The 19,489-nt window shown below is 42.6% G+C and overlaps 6 protein-coding genes across 6 annotated transcripts; 5 read left to right on the plus strand and 1 right to left on the minus strand.

Moving 5' to 3' along the window:
- Window positions 1–150: 150 nt before the first annotated feature.
- Window positions 151–654, plus strand: SERLADRAFT_400349 (uncharacterized protein; the record flags this gene model as incomplete). The annotated part of the gene is made up of 2 exons (XM_007322885.1): window positions 151–494; window positions 557–654. 2 exons carry the CDS (start codon window positions 308–310, stop codon window positions 571–573), a joined length of 204 nt encoding a protein of 67 aa, XP_007322947.1.
- A 2,712-nt stretch (window positions 655–3,366) lies between these two features.
- Window positions 3,367–3,781, plus strand: SERLADRAFT_400350 (uncharacterized protein; the record flags this gene model as incomplete). The annotated part of the gene is made up of 1 exon (XM_007322886.1): window positions 3,367–3,781. The coding sequence occupies one exon, from the start codon at window positions 3,370–3,372 to the stop codon at window positions 3,532–3,534; it is 165 nt and encodes a 54-aa protein (XP_007322948.1).
- Window positions 3,782–6,549: 2,768 nt separating this feature from the next.
- On the plus strand, window positions 6,550–6,924 carry SERLADRAFT_442341 (uncharacterized protein; the record flags this gene model as incomplete). The annotated part of the gene is made up of 1 exon (XM_007322887.1): window positions 6,550–6,924. The coding sequence occupies one exon, from the start codon at window positions 6,550–6,552 to the stop codon at window positions 6,922–6,924; it is 375 nt and encodes a 124-aa protein (XP_007322949.1).
- An 874-nt stretch (window positions 6,925–7,798) lies between these two features.
- On the minus strand, window positions 7,799–9,407 carry SERLADRAFT_411134 (uncharacterized protein; the record flags this gene model as incomplete). Its single annotated transcript, XM_007322888.1, has 7 exons — window positions 7,799–7,978; window positions 8,046–8,160; window positions 8,211–8,297; window positions 8,339–8,438; window positions 8,499–9,019; window positions 9,155–9,218; window positions 9,266–9,407. 7 exons carry the CDS (start codon window positions 9,405–9,407, stop codon window positions 7,799–7,801), a joined length of 1,209 nt encoding a protein of 402 aa, XP_007322950.1.
- A 371-nt stretch (window positions 9,408–9,778) lies between these two features.
- Window positions 9,779–12,373, plus strand: SERLADRAFT_417971 (uncharacterized protein; the record flags this gene model as incomplete). Its single annotated transcript, XM_007322889.1, has 12 exons — window positions 9,779–9,970; window positions 10,152–10,174; window positions 10,236–10,475; window positions 10,684–10,996; window positions 11,049–11,145; window positions 11,299–11,327; window positions 11,371–11,434; window positions 11,490–11,554; window positions 11,603–11,776; window positions 11,829–11,897; window positions 11,920–12,170; window positions 12,251–12,373. The coding sequence occupies 11 exons, from the start codon at window positions 9,779–9,781 to the stop codon at window positions 12,163–12,165; spliced, it is 1,512 nt and encodes a 503-aa protein (XP_007322951.1).
- Window positions 12,374–18,418: 6,045 nt separating this feature from the next.
- SERLADRAFT_373632 (uncharacterized protein) lies at window positions 18,419–19,278 on the plus strand (the record flags this gene model as incomplete). The annotated part of the gene is made up of 2 exons (XM_007322890.1): window positions 18,419–18,479; window positions 18,575–19,278. The coding sequence occupies 2 exons, from the start codon at window positions 18,419–18,421 to the stop codon at window positions 19,276–19,278; spliced, it is 765 nt and encodes a 254-aa protein (XP_007322952.1).
- Between the last annotated feature and the right edge of the window lie 211 nt (window positions 19,279–19,489).

The raw sequence follows: 19,489 nt of genomic DNA on the forward strand, positions 1-19,489 counted from the left end.
ATATGCAATGGACAACGGGGTTTTCCAATTTGGCATCCTATGCTTTGAGGGTTGCTTCAAGATTGTTCGATGGGAATCACAAGTTTTCTACTTACAGTAAGGAAGACCGAAATCACTGGCATATCCCATGTTGACGATCCACCCGCGCCAACGAAGAGCGCTATCAAAGGCAAGCGGCTGTGAAAATCCGCGTTTTAAGTGCAGCGGCTCTCAAGTTAAGCGCTTGAACCAGGTTCGTATGTAGCTGAACTTTTATCCACCTAAGAGATCAGGTGGAGCTTATGGGCGGCCGGGCCAGCGTTTTAAGATGGTCAGCAGGCAATATTGCGTGCTGGAGTATCATTATCGATGGGGTACATCATTGGGTTCTCCTTTCAAGTTGCTATCAGGCCAATCATTCACATCAACAGGTTTTCCTGATTCTGCGGAAGCTGGCATCAGTAAAGTGTCAAATTTCTTGACGCACCTTGATCACACTTTGCTGACTTTCAAGACTATTCAAGCATTGTAAGGGATTAAAGTTCTATCAAGCGATACAAAAAGCGAGTTAACTAACCTTCAAGTTCAATTTAGATGAGGCAAGAATATCTGGGTTGGTCTAAGCGAAATCCTTCAGACACGTTGAGCGAAGGGTAGTTCAAGTGTAGTGTAAATACATGAAATATAAAACAAGTCCCACAAGCTACATGTCAAGTTAGCTAAGCCCGAAGGCATGATGATCAATATACTTGTTTATGTAGAATGTAGAAAATTTATCTAGTGAATTAGTAAAATCAATGTCAGATGGAATAAAGCAGTGACTATATTCACTAAATACTGGCATGAGATGCACACTACAGAATATACAGTCCGGATGAATGATTTCAAGACTGGGTGATCCGTCGTCATTCATATCAGGCTGGACCTTCCATATCCCAGTGAGTTCATCTGGCTCATCTAAAATATGAGAAAACCACTGTATAAGTAATAAACCTAAGTGAAACTCAGCCGCTGCCTGAGAGGCTATAGAAACGACTTCATTATTTACCTAAGTGAAACTACAATAGATGTTAGTTTAAGGTGATCTCTAATAAATGTAATGTAACATACCTCAGCCGCTGCCCGAGTTGAAACGACTGAGGTATTCCTATACTAAACCCCCTACTACTTATAGTCGGAGGTGCTACTCGCTACAGTATAATGACTCCTAGGAGTACAATTGTGCTCCTAGGAGAACAATGGTTACTCCATGGAGTGGTGGCTATGCTCCATGGAGAACAATGGCTGCTTTGGCAGAGACCGGGTTTATCCGGTTTTGTCAGGGGATTGATTACCAGGAGGTTTTTGCTCCGGTTGCAAACTTAGAGTCAATCCGAATTATTCTAGCCCTGGCAGCAAAGTACGACCTAGAACTTGATCAAATGGACGTATCCACAGCTTATCTCAATGGAGAACTTGAAGAAGAACTGTACATGCTTCCTCCAGGGGGTGTTCCTATCCAACCTGGATACTGCTGGAGATTGAAAAATCCATCTACGGGTTAAAACAAGCTGGTCGTACATGGAACAAAACTTTTGATCGCAAGCTCCAGGAGCTCGGTTTCACAAGACTAAATGCAGAAACATGTCTCTATGTATTCCAGGACAACAAACAAATATGCGTTGCTGTTGTCTATGTAGATGACCTCCTCCTAGGAGCTTCATCCCAAAAATTCATGGATATCACAAAAGCCAAACTCGAATCCATATTCAAAATGTGGGACCTTGGAGAAGCAAAATACATCCTTGGAATAGAAATCCAACGTGATCGTTCAAACAAAACAATATCCCTATTGCAACACCAATACATTGACACAGTCCTGGAGCGTACTGGAATGAAGAACTGCAAACCAGTATGGACACCAATGGCCCATGGATCAAAACTCCTTGCAAATGCTCCAGGGGAAGATATTGTGCAACACAAGATGCATATTGAAGGGCGTTGTCGATGATGAGAACTGTTGTTAGAAAACCACACACAAAAACAAACTAACACACAATCCTCCCAGATTCCACGGAACTTCTTTATGGGCTTTGCCTCCTAGAACAGTGGGTGCTCTGGTTGTTCGTGGGGTGGTATGTATGAGGATCCTTCAAAGTAAAACCCAGAGGTGTATGAGTGTGGGTTTTGAGGAGGAGGGATAGTTGAATTTATAGAAAGATAGGGGCTTTGTGGCGAGTATAGACGAGCACTACCTTGCTAATCGTAGCACAAGGTAGGTTTGAGAACAACAAGGATGACAAGGTGACGAGGTTCCCAGTGATAGCAGGCTCCTGACACACAAACTGTAGTGCTCAGAAGGACTCTAATCGAAGGGGATGACAATCACTTTCAAAAGTGACGAGTGATGATGACAGCAGTTAACAGTGGTAGAAGTGGGAAGTGTTGTGACCACACTGGATCACAAGTACCAGAGTAGTGAATTTGAGAGTAGAGAAGAAGTCTGGATTGGATTTCTTGTTTTTTTTTACAAGGTAAAATACAGGGGTTTATATAGTGAAAGAAAAGTAGGCTATGCACAGTATAGCTGTGCAAAAAGAATGAGAAAGAACAAGAAGGAAGGAATGTATGCTGACGAATCCTGCGTAGGTAGTACAGGATAAGATTGTCAAAGAAGGAAAAGAAAGAGATAGAACAATGAATGCTGTGAGTAATGTCACAGGTTTGTACAGCCATAAAGTAAAGTCCGATAGCAAAAAGAGAGCAGGAAAATCATGATGTCATGGGAAGATGCAGTAAAAAAAGGGCAAGGCAAAACACTATCAGTATCAACACAGTTCCTTTATTGTCAGTCAGGCATTCTAAAAAAATATGTGTCCATAAAAATGATTCAAAAATCAAAAATAATCGCACTGTAAATGAATGTTCTGCTGAAGAAAAAGAAACTGGAGCCACCGGTCCACCACCTAGTCCAAATCCGACAGTTCCATGGCCTTACCAATGGACTGGTTGTGTTGGACCACCTGATCAAACGAGGGAGGGAGAGGAGTAGTTCCAATTTGGAACAAGTGAGTCCCAGGCAGCGTGTGGTAGGTGTAGCTGTAGCGAAGACGATGGACAAAAGATAAGTGTACCCAAGTGAATGGGACAGCGATGAACATGGGCGACGCAAGGGGATGAACCTTCTCTAGCTCAAAAACTACCCACCCACGCTCCAACCAGGCAAGACGAGCGACCGATGTTTTGATAGTATATGATGGTAGATCGACGTCATGAAGATGGACCTGTTGCCCTATTTGGACCGGCCACCGGGGCTTTGCTGATATCAGCAGTGGCACGTGGTAGTCAACGGATCGGCGATGGAAGCAGATAGGAAGTGGTGACATCAGAAATGGTGGGGGTGCAAATAAGATGAGGAGGAGGAGGGTGGAGGTGACGAAAAAGTGGATTAGAATGGGGATCCAGAAACGACCGTCAGGTGAGAATAAAAAGGAGAGGAAGGGGCCCATGGTGGGGCTAGGCAAAGGAAGGGGAGTAAGGGAAACGACAAAAGCGAGGGCGCAATGCAATGTGTAGCCAGTGGTGACGCGAAAATTTGCCGAAATGCCGAAATGCGGAAAGTACCGGATGGAAAAGCAAAGGTGAGTGTGACTGGATTGCCTAATAGAGGTGGTGCTGATCAGCTACAAGTTCGAAAAGGGCAATATTAATTACTATTCCACGTGGCACTGTGCCTGTGTGGCGCAAAGGCGAGTCTTTTTGAATATTTGCTTCGTTATTGACACCTGTCCATGCTACCAATCAACATTGGTGCATGACACCGGTCTCTGCCGAAGCAGCCATTGTTCTCCATGGAGCATAGCCACCACTCCATGGAGTAACCATTGTTCTCCTAGGAGCACAATTGTACTCCTAGGAGTCATTATACTGTAGCGAGTAGCACCTCCGACTATAAGTAGTAGGGGGTTTAGTATAGGAATACCTCAGTCGTTTCTATAGCCTCTCGGGCAGCAGCTGAGGTATGTTACATTACATTTATTAGAGATCACCTTAAACTAACATCTATTGTAGTTTCACTTAGGTAAATAATAAAGTCGTTTCTATAGCCTCTCAGGCAGCGGCTGAGTTTCACTTAGGTTTATTAGGTTATGAGCCCTGGTGCGCAAAAGCTACGCAGGAAATAATTCTTATTTGAAACGGCAACCTCGGAACCATGACCACAGCACACGATACATCTGCATGTCCAGTTCTCACTGGACCCAACAATTTTCAGATATGGAAACTCCGGATCATCTCAAAGCTACGTCGGGAAAACGTTCTCCGGGTTATTACTGGAGAGGAGCTTAAGCCCTCACCAGGAAAACCTACCTCCTTGGAGGATCCTGAAATCACCTGGATACTTAAGGATGAGAAGGCACATGGAATCATCCAGGACCACATCTCTGATGCCCTCCTAATGAGGACTGGAGACCTCACCAGCTCCAAGGAGTTATTTGATAAACCTGTCTCACTCCATCAAACGTCCAACATTGCCTCGGCCTTCTATTCATTCCAGCAACTCACCAAATTGTCCTGGGATGGGACATCACCTATCCAGGACCACATTGTGAAAATCCGGACAATTGATTCACACCTCTCCGGAATGAAACTAGGAGTTGATACCAAACTCATGGCCTTCACTCTTCTCCAATCTCTCCCATGCACTCCTGAATGGCAAATATTTCAGTCATCAGTAATCAACACAATTGAAGAAAATAAACTTACCTTTGATGCAGTTGAGATCCGGATCACTGCAGAAGTTGCATGACAGTCAGGAAAGGCCCCTGGGGGTTCCAAATCAGCACTCAAGTCCAAGGAGAAGTGGTGTGACTTCCACAAAGTCAAATCACACAACACCTCGGGGTGTCAAACATTTCAATCAGCTGGAAAAGGTCAAAAGAAGAAGGGAAAGGAGAAACACAAGGATAAAGTAAAAGAGAAGGAAAAGGCAAATATGGTGGAGCAATCATCTGGATCTGACTCCAAGGAGGAACAGAGTCATATTGCATTGGAACATGTACATATTTCCAAGCCCCTTGCTAAACACATTCAAGCTTACCTTGTGTCGGAACCTGTTAAGACCAAAACAACAATCATTGTTGACTCCGGAGCAACATCCCACATGGTCCCTCACCGCTTCTGGTTTGAGCCAGGAACATACCATGTTCTGCATCCTCCGAGGACAATCAGTTTTGGGGATGAACCCTCTGTAAATGCCATTGGAATTGGAACAGTAATCCTACAAGCAACTGTTGGCAAAAGGGACTACAATATTGCACTGTCAAATATTTTACTTGTGCCAAACTTCACTTTAGCACTTGTCTCTGTCCACAAATTGTCTAAAACGGGGTTATTAACACTTTTTCCAGCAGGGTCAAATGCTTGTGAAGTTCGGAAAAAGAAGGAACTTATCCTCACTGCCTTACACAAGTGAGGACGTTATCACATCCAAGCAAAACCTGAAATCAACCCGGAGTCAGCTTTTGCAGCAGTAGATGTAAATTTATTGCACAAAAGAATGGGACACATTGGAATGGACCACTTGCAACGAATGGTTACAAAAGGACAGCTCCAGGACATAGACACCCTTACCGGAACCCCGGAGTTTTGTGAACCTTGTGCTTTGGGAAAGATGAAGAAATTACCTTTCAAGTCCACTGGAGGAAACCGAGCCAAGCACCCCATACAAATTGTGCACACAGATGTTGGAGGACCAATCAAACCAACTTCCAGGGAGGGTTTTCGGTACTGGATTATCATTGTAGATGATTTCTCCAAATTTCCATGGATATATTTCCTAAAACATAAAAGTGAGGCACTGGAACAATACAAGCAATGGAAAGAAGATGTCCAAACATTCTTCCAGACTCATTTGGGAGAAGAAAACTTCACTCCACTGTACACAGAATTCCTCCGGAGCAATGGGGGAGGAGAATATACTGGCAATGCATTCAAAAATCAACTCCAAGGAGATGGTGTCATCCAAGAAGCTACAGCTGCAGATACTCCGGAACAAAATGGCATTGCAGAATGAATGAATCAGACATTGGCTACATTAGCAACCACTATGCTCCATGATTCCAAGCTCCCAAAGTCATTTTGGGTAGATGCCATGCAAACAGCTGCATATATTACAGCATGCAGCCCAGCATCAGGACTCCATGGAAAGACCCCATATGAAATACTGTTTAAAAGGAGAGTCGATCCAACTTTATTTTGCCCTTTCGGATGCCAAGCATATGCCTTGATTCTGAAAGACAAAAGGCAAGGGAAGTTTTACTCCAAGGGGCACAAAGCCATTGAATTGGCTACACACATGGAAAGCAAGCCTACAAACTCCTAGACATTGAAAAATGAACTGTGTTTTCCTGTCGGCACGTTATATTCAATGAATCCAGAAAGGTACAAAAGGATGACACTGCTCCCTGGAACACAGACACTAGCACAGATCAGTGGGAGGGACTCATTCCAGAGAATGCTCACTATCCAGACCAAAATACATTGGAGGAGGATGATCCTGACCCTCAGATTTGAGATCCAAATAAATTGCAAATGGAACCACATCTCCAAGGAGATGTTCCACAAGCAATAAAACCATATCAGCATGAAGATGTTCCGAGAGCAGTGAGGCAATACCTCCGTGGAGATGTTCTGAGAGCAGTGGGAGCACCTGATCAGCTAAGACACCCTCCACAACAGTCTCTACAACCAAGACCTGAACACTGGCCATCTTCAGAATGGAAACCCAAAGTAGAGTCACAGTCAGTGGGAGGACAGCCCCTCAACATACAGCCAGCTGATGTGGAAAAAGTCCGAATACAGCTAGACAGCCTGTCCATTGGATCAGCTTCTGGAAGGCATACAACACCTCCGAGGAGTCATCCAATGCCTCCGAGGAGTGATTCAACACCTTCAGGAGTGAGATGAGACTGAGTAGTACTCCCAGCCAGCCAGCACAATGGGTAAGGGCCAGTGGTAGAGATCTTGCCAACCAGTTCCAAGCCCTATCAATGCCTGGAGATATTAATAAACACTTTAGTCAAGATTGTACCTCATCATGAGGATACAGTTCCTGAACACGCGTAACAATACTTATTATTAGTACATTCTTTCACCTGCTGATTAATCCTTAAAAGTCATACAATAGTTATCCTCTTTCTTATTGGTTGATTTCTTCCTCAGACCACTTTTCTTTTATTCCTCTTTTGGTCTGAGGGATAGACAGTTAGCTATATAAGCCCTACACATTCATGTATAGTTCTTTAGCTTTCTATTACTTGAACTACCCGCTTTACTCCTCAACAGAAACCCTTGAGTTTACTTCCAAGTCCTCTACTTGCTATGTCTGCTAGCATCTGTTGACCTCAAGCTCATAATACCTCTTACTCCTTGCAAGTGCAGACGGAGACAGGTATTGTTTTTGTTATAGTTTATCATTGCCTCACAGGGAAGAGAGAAGCCTGTTGGCCGAACACCCAGTGTCTGAAAGATAACACGGGTCTGGTGAAAATCTTTGACTGTGTCTTGCACTTGTTAAATGCTGCCGTCGCTGTGAGTATCATGCCTAACCAAGTAGCAGAAATCTAGAAAAGCACAGAATGTGCATATTATATCCGGTGGGACGTGCCTTTTGATAGTGGGAAGATAGACTTTCATCAAGGCTTTTGAGTCATTGCCGGTCCACTGCTTGAATCCATGGCCCTGTGGAAATTGTCAAAGTCCAGAAAACGATGGAGCTGCTGCAATCCTAGTGAATCATCTTAGTATATGTTACTTTGATAATTTCAATGTAAAAAGAACCTTACCGCTGGTCAATGCCATCTGAGATCTCTTCAGCATGCTTCTTGCCATACATTAGATTAAGATAGTCCTCCACCCAAGTCACAAGATGATCCTTAAAGGTACCTTTAATGACTTGGTGAAGAAGGTCAGGAGCCAGGATCTCGTGGATGTCAGCATGAGGAAAATCATGGGTGAACGGCTTATGACAACAGTCAGCATGATTTTCATAAGTGAAAGAAAAGATGATGTACTACAATGTCGCTCACAATACAATATTGGTCCCGTAAGACACGTGGATCAAGGAAGTCAGCAAGGACCTCTGTATGATCATGGGAGCATTGGCCACCTTCACCGTCGAGGTTGTTGGGTAACGCAATACAACTAAGCAGGTGAGATTGGTCTGAATAGTGGTGTAATGAAGATGTACTTACCGAGAACACCATCCTTGAACTATGCATGCAAGAAGAGCTTGCTCTGGATAGTTGGCAATGTATGGCCCAATACCATAAATAACATGCCTTAAGTGCATGGTGCACAGCATACAATCTCTGGGACTAACATCCCAGGTTTGAGACCTTGAAGAATACGTGACATTGATGTATGAAATAGCTGTCTCCAAAACCTGCAAAACTTTGGATCATTTGCATACTTCTTATCAGCTAAATAAATCCTGGCTTTAGTATATGCAAGAGAAAAAGTAAAGAATAAATGTAACATACTTTTTGGGATGGCTAGAAAGCCCAGCAACACTACAGCATTCCTATGTGCTTGCCAGACATTGTTATGAACATTTCCCACTGAAATATACAGTGGATAATACTCGTTTTGGCCTGTTAAGACAGAAACTGTGGTCTTATCACTGCCTAGAATGACTGGCACAAATGATGAGCCATGAGTTGTTGGATCAGTGGAAATCTTGTCTGCCTGCTTCCAGGCCCATTTGCCTGACATGAAGTCTTTGTATTCTTGCTCTCCCTTGGCATTGAACTTTCGGTAAGGAACAAAATCAATTTCACCAGAGAAATCTTGATTTGATAACATGTTTTGTACGATAGTGCGCGGATGTCTAAACCAGACATCAAACTCCTGCCTCATCCACCCAGGAGCATTTTCTTCGAGAATCTCGCCATTGTACAACAACAAAAAAGACTCCCATGGCACATCGCCAGCTGAAGTTGAATCAATCATCCAGTATAGATCATCCTTGTTGGAAAACGGGGTATTTTGGTCTACAATTCCACTTTTAATAAACAAAGCCCTCCACAAATCAAGGAGGGCATCAATGTCTCCTGCAGACATCTGTGTTTTTTTTTAGAGGAGCTCTGCAGTCTCAAACTCTATGTGATCACGGTACGGGGACCAATCATTGGCTGACTGGGCTTCAGGTAGTACAGGCTTTGCTCCTGGGGGCAATAGATTCCCATTTTCACAGGGTTGTCCTGTACATAGTCAGAAAGAATAATAGAGACAGAGATTGTAGACATACCATCTAGAAATGGATGGTATTCAATTTTTCCTTGTGCTTGGGGCTGATCATCTAATGGCTGATCTGGTGGTTGAATTTCTTGCTCGTCCTCAGGCTGTTTGTTGAAGGTTTCTGGCTGATTTTGAACATGTGGTGAATGCATCGGAGAGACTTGGAGTGGATGGCTAGGGGCCTGGGGTGCTGATGTCCAAATGACAGGAATGTATGTGTTGTTTCAAACCGGAGATACTACAAAACCAGTGTTTGCACTGAACATTCCCACAGGGTATTGTTTGACTATTGTGGTGTGAGCGGGTAAGCTGGCGTTGAAGTTTTTGGGGAGGCATTATTATCTAAAACAAAAGAACCAAGTCAGGGAAACTAAAACCATGTATTGTGTGACAACACTTTAGTTCCAAAGTAATACATAAATTTTCATTTGATCCTTACCTACTGTCCTGAACTCCATTTTTTCTTCTGCCACAAAAACCTTGCATCCCTCCAGTTCCTATCTTTCCTCCTGATCAGCCCCTCATGCTTTGCCCAGTAACACATGTCAAGAATGCCAATCAACATCCTGGAAAGATTTTACTTGATCTGCAACCAAAAAAGTGTTCTCAAGCAGAGGTAGCGCAGGAGATGGAACAGCTTAAACTCACCAAGGACGAGTTAGTGCGGGCCATGAAGCTTGATATTGCTGCTGCAGCAAAGGTTGAAGATGAGAATGTAAGAGAAGATATGGAAAAGGACATACCTATGCTCCCTCCCTCTCAATGATGCTGTGCAAGCAGGAAAACCTGTCCTGAGATAGTTGCTGATACCAAGGAAGAACAAGATGTACCTCCCCCCTCCCAGTGGCGCCTGGCACGCTTATCCCGTTGTAAGAGTAGCCTAAAGGCTGTCCCAGATAGCGAGGATAAAAGGAGATCAGTAGGCAGCGAGGGCGGCAAGGCTGGTGATGGTGATAATGAACCTATTGATCTAATGATAGTTTTAAGGAGAGTGATGAAGTGGAACTTGCTGCTAGGAAGACAACAATGGGCAGCATAGGGATTCAAGCTGACTCTTCTCAACAAGATACCAACTTGATGGAGGAGGCCTCTCAAGCTGTCAGTGGCATAAATAGGGTTGATGAGGATGTTTTAGAGTTGAGTGATGAAGAGGAGCTTGTAGCTAAGAAAAAGAAGAAGATGGGCGGCCTGGGGATTCAAGCTGCCATTGGAGCCTTAATGTAACGGTCAGCTGCAACCACAGCTACTTCTTCCAACACGCAACTGACACCGGCTAAGATCCAATATGGCACACAGGGGCCATGTGGAAGGTTAACACGTTTCCATCATTTGATCTCACAAAATGACTGATGGATTACTTTGCCTCACGGAAACAACTATGTTTTTCTATCAACGCCTCCGCATGAATGTATTGTATGTGTCTTATAGCAAGGCGTCAGGCATCAAATCATGGTGCAGCAATATTCAAAAGCTAAACAATGGTACAACAAATAAAGCAAACAAACTCAGCACAATCTCATCCAAGCCGGAGGTCTCCTCACTCTTACCCAAAACTATCAGCTCAACTGCCTGCACACCAGTCTCAAAACATACTAAGAAAGCCATTTCCTCAAAATTGACTTCAAATGTGGTGAGGACCACTTTGAGCGGGGATACTGGTGTCAGATACAAGGCAGGTGGGTTTGAGGATGAAGTCAAAGAGTATGTAGAGGCTGTCAAAGGCAAGCATATAATAAGCGCGGTGAGTCAACCTGTTGAGATAGATTTTCAAATCACTGACCTTATTTCTTCAGAACCTGGTTAAAGTTAAGGATGGTGTTAACCCTCCCTCAAAGCGTGTCAAAATGGAACATCCAACAAAAATAACTAACTCTGACTTACTGGAAGGTTGTATGGAAGGAGGCCGCTGGCGCAACATCCTTATCATGACATACAAGAAATGGGTTGGGACCTGCAAAAACCCTTAGAGCATTAGTGACATCAAGGCAACCTGGGCTATAAAATCAGCCTGGAACACTATCTACCCTGACATTCAACATATAGTTACCGTGCAAGTCCCCGTCTATCTTGCGGTAAGTTTTATTTTGTCTTTTGTCTTGTTATTTCTTTCATTAGCTTTTAGGCCTCTCAACGTCTTTTGGAATGGTGAAATGGTTTTGGTTCTACTGCCATAATCATGGTGGAGCATTTTTTTGAATCTGATCCCACTTACACAACTTATCACACCCATTAAGAATTTGCTAGTGAAATTCTCACTGATTTTGCATACCTCTACAAAGAAATAGGGGATGATCCCTTGGTATGTGGTCTCACAATAAATCATATTTGGCTCACCTTTTGTTTTTAGGAATTTTGTGGTCTCTTTCGGTCACCGTTTGTCCTGCAAACATTTGCGGCCCACCTTGCAGCAGTTAAGACATCTATTGATGTTAAAGTATTGCAAGCTGACGGTGTGCCTAGTAATGCCACAGACATCAAGAAGTATCCACTGGTAGGGGCCCTAGCAATGAGTGCAGCAGCCGTGAGTACAAAACCAGTGTCATTTTAAGGTCTCTACTAAAGCCTGAATATAGGTTGAACGTGCATTTACTATGTGGGCTGAGAGAAAAGTCAGCTGGGACCCACCACTAATGCAATCCCAAGTAGGTTCCATAGCTCGGAAAGTCAAGCCGGTTTGAGAGCTCAACAGGGCTACTGGAAAAACAACCGGTAGCCATGCAGCCTTCTGACACAAACTGGGGCAAGGCTATTCGCTATTATGCTACATCAATCAAAGCACTCAAACAAGAGACGATGAACAACATAGTGGCAAAAGCAAGCACCTACATTGTTGGAAAAGGACACTCTAAACAGCCGGCCACAAGTACAGATGGAGGTGCTGACTCTCGAGCCTGTCTAGCTGACATTTAGGCTGTGTAAGTTTTCCTTGTATGTTTGCCCTTGCATTCACGCTCATTACAGGTTTTTTGCATTAGGATCACTGAATTATGCATAGATGATCAAATACATTTAGTGTTTGCCCCAGCTATCATGAATTCCTTGTAGACTTTTTCCACATCCCTGCTCAGTTTTTTTTGGTGATAATTGTGTCTTGAATTGTGTTTTGTCTTTTACAACTTGGTTTGGGTCCCTTGGCACCAAACCAGTCTTAACCACTCTTAAAATTATTTTAAGCTGAGTTAAGGTCTTCAAAGAAAATTAACATTTTACTGATGGGTGTCCCCCCAAACCACACCATGATGTCCAGCCTAAACTTCAGAGTATTGCTGCCAAATATATCAAACCAGCCTCATCTTTGGCATACCAAGGATCTGTGCACATTTTCACTTCAGTCACCCCCAAAACATAAGCATTTAGCTTCAACTATCTGTGTAAATGTATAAAGCTAAGAGCTTGTTTTTCCTGGTATCATCCCAAGTGCTCCAGCAAGGATGGGATCATCCCAGAAGCGGAATAATACCACCCTTCTGGGATTTTCCCATGGTATCAGACCATGTACCATAGTGGGATTATCCCTCAGATGGGATAATCCCAATAACCTGTCACATGTCACATGGTATCAGGGGGATTGGTGCTAATACTAACATGTGAGAATGCTGGGCCAACTAGTGAAGATATTTCCAGTCTTTTCCACCTGAATAATGGTACTTTAGCCCAATATAATCAAGACTATTTTGAAATATATGAGTTACAAGTTCCTCATTGTAGCTTACTGCAAATTTGGGGAGAAGCATTCCCTTTTTTTTAAATGTGGAACATTATCAATTTCTAGATATAATCAATTGCAGGAACCATACACTAGAAAGATGCTGTTGTCCTTGCTGATAGATGTGATATGTGAGTTCTGCTTTTTTGCAAGGTTTATTATACCCTTAACTGAAGTAAAAACTAGGAAACACAACACAAATGCTGTGACAACAAAGTAATCTGCAGAAGGACATTGAATATTAGATTTACACTAGATCTGGCATATTCTGTGAGGAAAATCCTGACCTTGTAGAAAGTAAAACATAGTAAAAAGAAACATAAAGTCATGTTCTTGCAAAAACATGAATTTACCACTTTTGTGGCACTACCAAGGTATTTGATACCTTATATTGTACATTCTCTGAGAGTGGTTCCTGGGGGCTGCTGGCTGAAGGTCTATGGGGAGAGGGGGATGCTTGCTATGTACAGTATAATACACAAGATCTCCATTTTGATACTCCTACACTAGATGACTTGAGTGTGAGGATTAATTAGGCACTGCTTAGGTATTTAATACCTTGAGTTGTGCCATTTCTGGGAGCTACCAGCTGAAGGTCTAAGGGGTGACTGGTGCCTATATGCTGACTGTGTATAGTACAGTATCTAAGTCCACAAAGAATCTGAGTGCTGTAAAGGTATTCTTTTTTTAGATTCTTGAGAAATTGAAATGAATCCGGAAAATATTTTTTCATGCCAAGTAAGGTTTCTGCCAACATTCTCTGTCTCTCATATGATAGTGATGCTGTCTCACACCACTCTTTTTGGATTATCATTTTTATGGCAATATGTAGAACTCAGGTAATTTCCTTCAAAACTGATTCTGACCATTGACATTGCCCAACTTTTGATTTTTTTTACTGAGGATTATCCCACACTGATCTGGACAAATCCCTGAAATAGGGTGTGATCATCCCAGTTAAATCTGTACATGTCCCCACGTAACATGGGGTTACCCACTTCTCACATGGACAAATACCAGAAGGGGGTGGGATCATCCCAGTTCAATATGGACAAATACCATAAAGGGATGGGATGATCCCAGCTCAATGTGGACAAATACCACAAGAGGATGGGATAATCCCAAGCCAATCTGGGATGATCCCAAACCAATCTGGGAAAATCCCAGTTAAGCATGGACAAATACCAAATGAGATGGGATGATCCCAAACCAATATGGGAAAATCCCAGCAAGAGATGGGATGATCCCAGTTAAGCATGGACAAATACCAAAAGAGGATGGGATGATCCCAATTGAATCTGGGAAAATCCCAGTAAGAGATGGGATGATCCCAGTTGAACATGGACAAATACCAAAATAGGATGGGATGATCCCAATTGAATCTGGGAAAATCCCAGCAAGAGATGGGATGATACCAGTTTAACATGGACAAATACCAAAATAGGATGGGATGATCCCAATTGAATCTGGGAAAATCCCAGCTTAACATGGACAAATACCAAAGAGGATGGGATGATCCCAATCCACTCTGGGAAAATCCCAGCCAGAGATGGGATGATCCCAGCTCAACATGGACAAATACCAAAAGAGGACGGGATGATCCCAAACCAATCTGGGAAAATCCCACCAAAGGATGGGATGATCCCAGTTAAGCATGGACAAATACTAAATAAGATGGGATGATCCCAGCTCAACATGGACTAATACCAAAAGAGGATGGGATGATCCCAAACCAATCTGGGAAAATCCCAACAAGAGATAGGATGATCCCAGTTAAACATGGACAAATACCAAATGAGATGGGACAATCCCAGCTCAACATGGACAGATACCAAAAGAGGATGGGATGATCCCAAATCAATCTGGGAAAATCTCAGTTCAACATGGACAAATACCAAGGGGGGATAGGGTCATCTCAAACCAATCTGGGAAAATCCCAGCAAAAAAGGGGATGATCCCAGTTAAATGTGGACAAATACCAAATGGGATGGGATCATCACAATTTGATATGGACCAATTCCTGAAGGGTAAAGCATCATCCCAAACCAGCCAAGGAAAGTCTTGGAAAGAGATGGGATCATTCCAGTTCAATCTGATCTAGAAAAATCTCCAAATTACATAGGATCATCTCACTACATCACAGACAAATCCAAGCAGGGGACAAGATCACCTGAGTCAGAATAGGACAGGGAGATCCCACAACAGGAACAGAATTATCGAATAGCATGCTTAGGCTGCTGGTGACTCAGCATGACAGGGGAAAATACTCCTGAAATGCACTAAGGTTATTCTGTAACATATAATCATAGGTAAGTTCCCAGCAGCTTAAAATATTATTGTCCTTTTCCAGCAGTTTCCATTTTTTACATGTTGCAGTATTTTGTTTGTAAACCAACTATTATGTTATGGTAGGACCTGGATGAACCTAAGGTTGAACTGGGACAGTGATTCAGAGTAGCCCTCACGTAGGTTCATCCCAAGTCACATGAAATTGCATAAGCATGCAGAGCACACCTTTCAGCCATTTTTGTTTTCACAAAAATTTATAATCAATTGTATGCGTGGGGACATATAGTGGATAAAATGGGTGTTGGCTTGTGGATGCTGGGCTGCCACAAAGAGCCAGCAATTTGTCTCATGCAAGACATGTTCTGCCTTTGACAATGATGCAGCAGAGGGAAGGATAATGAATATGTAGTACTTACTCGGACTGGTATCTTTGTGCATTTTTCAGTTCAGGCACTTGGATAAAGCTGCACAATTCAAAAAAATATCATATCTTTTGGATCAGCACATTAAATGGATTTGTGACATATCTTTGCCTGGTTGCAAGAGTGTTACATTATTTAAAGTTGGATGAGCCTGAATGAGAGGTATTGTAATCCTGCAGATGTATATGCTTGGTATTGTCAAACATCTTGTATTCCTTTGACTATAAGCCATTTTAAGTAACATTGATAGAAATCCAGGGTAGATAAATCTACTTTGTGATATGCAGTAAATTATATGATAAGTAGGAATGACAAAGTTATATAGTCAGTTAAGGAAAAGAGATATGGTTGAATTATCTCCTAATCAACTGAATTAAATCAGGTTAATTTGTAAATGGTTATATGTCACAATTAGTTACACTAACCTTTGGTCAAAGTCTCCTCCATCAATCTATAGTATATGATATTACACTAGAAGCTGGACAAATTAAGGTTCAATTGAGAGTAAACACCATTTGAAATTTGTATATATGTTATAAAAATGATGAAAGCAGGTAGTATTGTATTCTGCTTCATGGCTATTAGTACTATTGATAATGTATTGATGTTGGCTACATTTATGCAGGAACTATTTTTGCAGTAAAGCCCCCCTGACACCATGTGACATGTGGGAAATGTCTGGGATTATCCCATCTAATGGGATTATCCCACCATAACAAATGGTCTGATACCATGGGAAAATCCCAGAAGGGTGGTATTATCCCACTTCTGGGATGATCCCATCCTTGCTGGAGCACTTGGGATGATACCAGGAAAAACAAGCTCTTAGCTTTATACATTTACACAGATAGTTGAAGCTAAATGCTTATGTTTTGGGGGTGACTGAAGTGCACATTTTTGTAATGTGAGGTCAGAACTGGCACTCCACAAAAACCACTACGCATATATTAATACTGCCAAAAGTTCAAGTTGCCATACATTTATCAACAAACTATTAGCTCTGCTTCATCCTGGCCAGGCATAGTCGTACATTTACCTGGTAACAACAATTTTGCCATTGACATCGCAACATGCTTTGGTTTAACATCATCAGCAGGCTTATATGGTCAGATTGGAGATGCTGGTGCCGACATCTTTCGTGCATCAGGTATTGGCCCCATAGCAAAATGGGTTGATGACCACGTCTTCATTTGCATACCCATTAAATACTTATCACATTATAATTCATTACGTATTACATGGGCTGGTCATATTTCTAATGGTGGTCGTAAATCCATGGGGGGGACACTTATTTTACAAAGGCAATTTCTTAACCTCAGGCAAAAAAAATGCAATTCGACGAAGACCAGCACCCCCCAATAGTCAACCGATCAATTCTCTCTGATCGAACGATCAAAGATAAACCCTTTTGCTACAACATGCACGACATAGACATTCTATCAGCTGAATTGGGCATCCTGTGGGAAAGATCCAAAGACGTACCATTCACCACCACCTTTCCTTTTGTTGGTTTCACTTGGTCACTGATTGACAACACAGTTTTGATTCCGCACAAAAAGGAACAGAAATATATTAACACCATTAATGAATGGACAGCTCATAGTACGCACAACTTACAGCAGGTACAATCACTCTTAAGTAAACTTCAACATGCGTCTCTGATCATCATTGAAGGACGTGCCTACCTAACCACCTAGATAAATTTACAGCACTATTTCTAGAAAAACTGTTCAAACCACGACACGCGCCCAAAGGTACATCCCAAGACTTAATCTGGTGGATAGTGAAACTATCAAATCAACGACTGACTAGCACCATTCCATTCCCACAACCAATCCTCAATCTACAGATCTTTTTTGATGCAAGCTCCACAGTTGGACTTGGTATTACCATCGGTCCTTACTGGTGAGCATGGACACTCGACCCAGCATGGAAATCAGATGGCAGAGATATTGAGTGGGCAGAAGCAATGGCGTTCAAAATGGCTATCAGAGCCATTTTACCGCACATCAAACAAGGAACCCACTTATGGGTACACGGCGACAACCAAGGAGTACTGGAAGCATGGCCAAAAGGACGCAGTAAGAACCCACAAATCAACACAATCTTCCGTAGACTCATCCCTATCACTCTGGAGGCAAAATCCACAATACATCTTAAATATGTCTCCTCTGACGCTAATCCAGCTGACCCTCCAAGTCGCGGACAGCTCCTGGCAATCGATAAATTACTTCCTAAAATTGAAATTCCGGTCAAACTACAACAAATCATCTGGGACTATCCCCAACTCAAAACCACTACTACCTTTCCCTCCATGCTCAAAAACACCATTGATATTTCCAAATCCATTTCCCACCTATCTACACATTGTAACTCAGACTCTTTCAAATTGTATATGTCCACATCCTGAACATCTCCCATATTGATCCAACAAGTCAATACTGTCATTGTCCCACTACACATTTGTTCACAAGTATCCCCAATCCTCCCTTCCAATCTATGTCCACAATGTCATACCAAATAACAATTGTTCCTTTAGAAACCAACCACATCATCAGAACAATCATCTAACCTGCTCAGCTTACATAACAGCAATTTAGACAGAACTAGGCAAGTTACAATCAATGCTTGGACAGTATCCACCCATGAAGTATATGGTTCAGGTCTTCTAGTATTCCACACATTTTGTGACATCCAATCAATACCTGAAACAGACAGAACCCCTGCAAGCATTGATCTTATTGAAATGTTCCTGGCCAGTATGGCGGGCACGTACCCCCACAAGACCATCAACAACTACATCCACAGTGTTTGGGCATGGCACTTATTAAACAATCTCCCATGGACCATTAACAAAGATAGACTAACTACGCTGATGGCAGCAGCCACCCACTTAACACAGACCAATCAAAAAAGCAACCTTGCCTACCATTCACGATCCAGGTAATCAAGTTGATACATGAACAACTAGACTTATCAGATCCAATGTCAGCCGCTGTATTTGCATGCTTAACCACCACCTTTTATACAACAGCTCGACTGGGTGAATTTACAACCCCATCCTTAACCACTTACAATCCAGCCATTCACCCATCCATAGCACTTGTTCACACCGAAACAGATTGCAATGGACTAATGTCAACCATTTTCAAGCTTCCTAAAACCAAATCATCACCACACGGAGAAGATGTTTTGTGGTCTGTTCAACACGGACCCAGCGACCCTCATTTTGCATGGACTAACCATCTCAATATCAACAACCCCTCCCCCAACCAACACATTTTTGCATACCAACAGAATAAAGGGAAAATAACTACCATGGTCCCGTTAACACAAAAGACTTTCCTTACCACAATAAACAAAGCATTGATGGCTGGAGGTCAGCAAAAAATGACGGGTCATAGCATACGGATAGGCGCTACGTTAGAATATCTCCTTCAAGGGGTTCCATTTGATGCAATGAAAGTCAAAGGACGCTGGGCCAGTGACACTTTCCGTATATACCTATGGAAACACACACAAATCCTCACACCTTACATGCAAGCAGTACCTGATACCCATACTGTGCTGATACATCACACCATCAATATGCCACCAGTCAGATAAACAAAACCAAAGACACTATACAGTAAGTTATGATTCTTTGTCTCCTATAATGTGGGCTGTCAGCTTTGCGCCACACGTCGTCATTCATCTCCTACTTATGTGGGTATCGCAGCACGCTGACAAGTCTCATTACAGATACTAATCAGCTATTGTGTTTTACCACACTACACAGATACTGTAAGGGGGGAAGCTCAAGGCTTTTGCCCACACC

The sequence above is a fragment of the Serpula lacrymans genome, assembly GCF_000218685.1.
Source record: "Serpula lacrymans var. lacrymans S7.9 unplaced genomic scaffold SERLAscaffold_14, whole genome shotgun sequence".
NCBI classification, from domain to species: Eukaryota; Fungi; Basidiomycota; class Agaricomycetes; order Boletales; family Serpulaceae; genus Serpula; species Serpula lacrymans.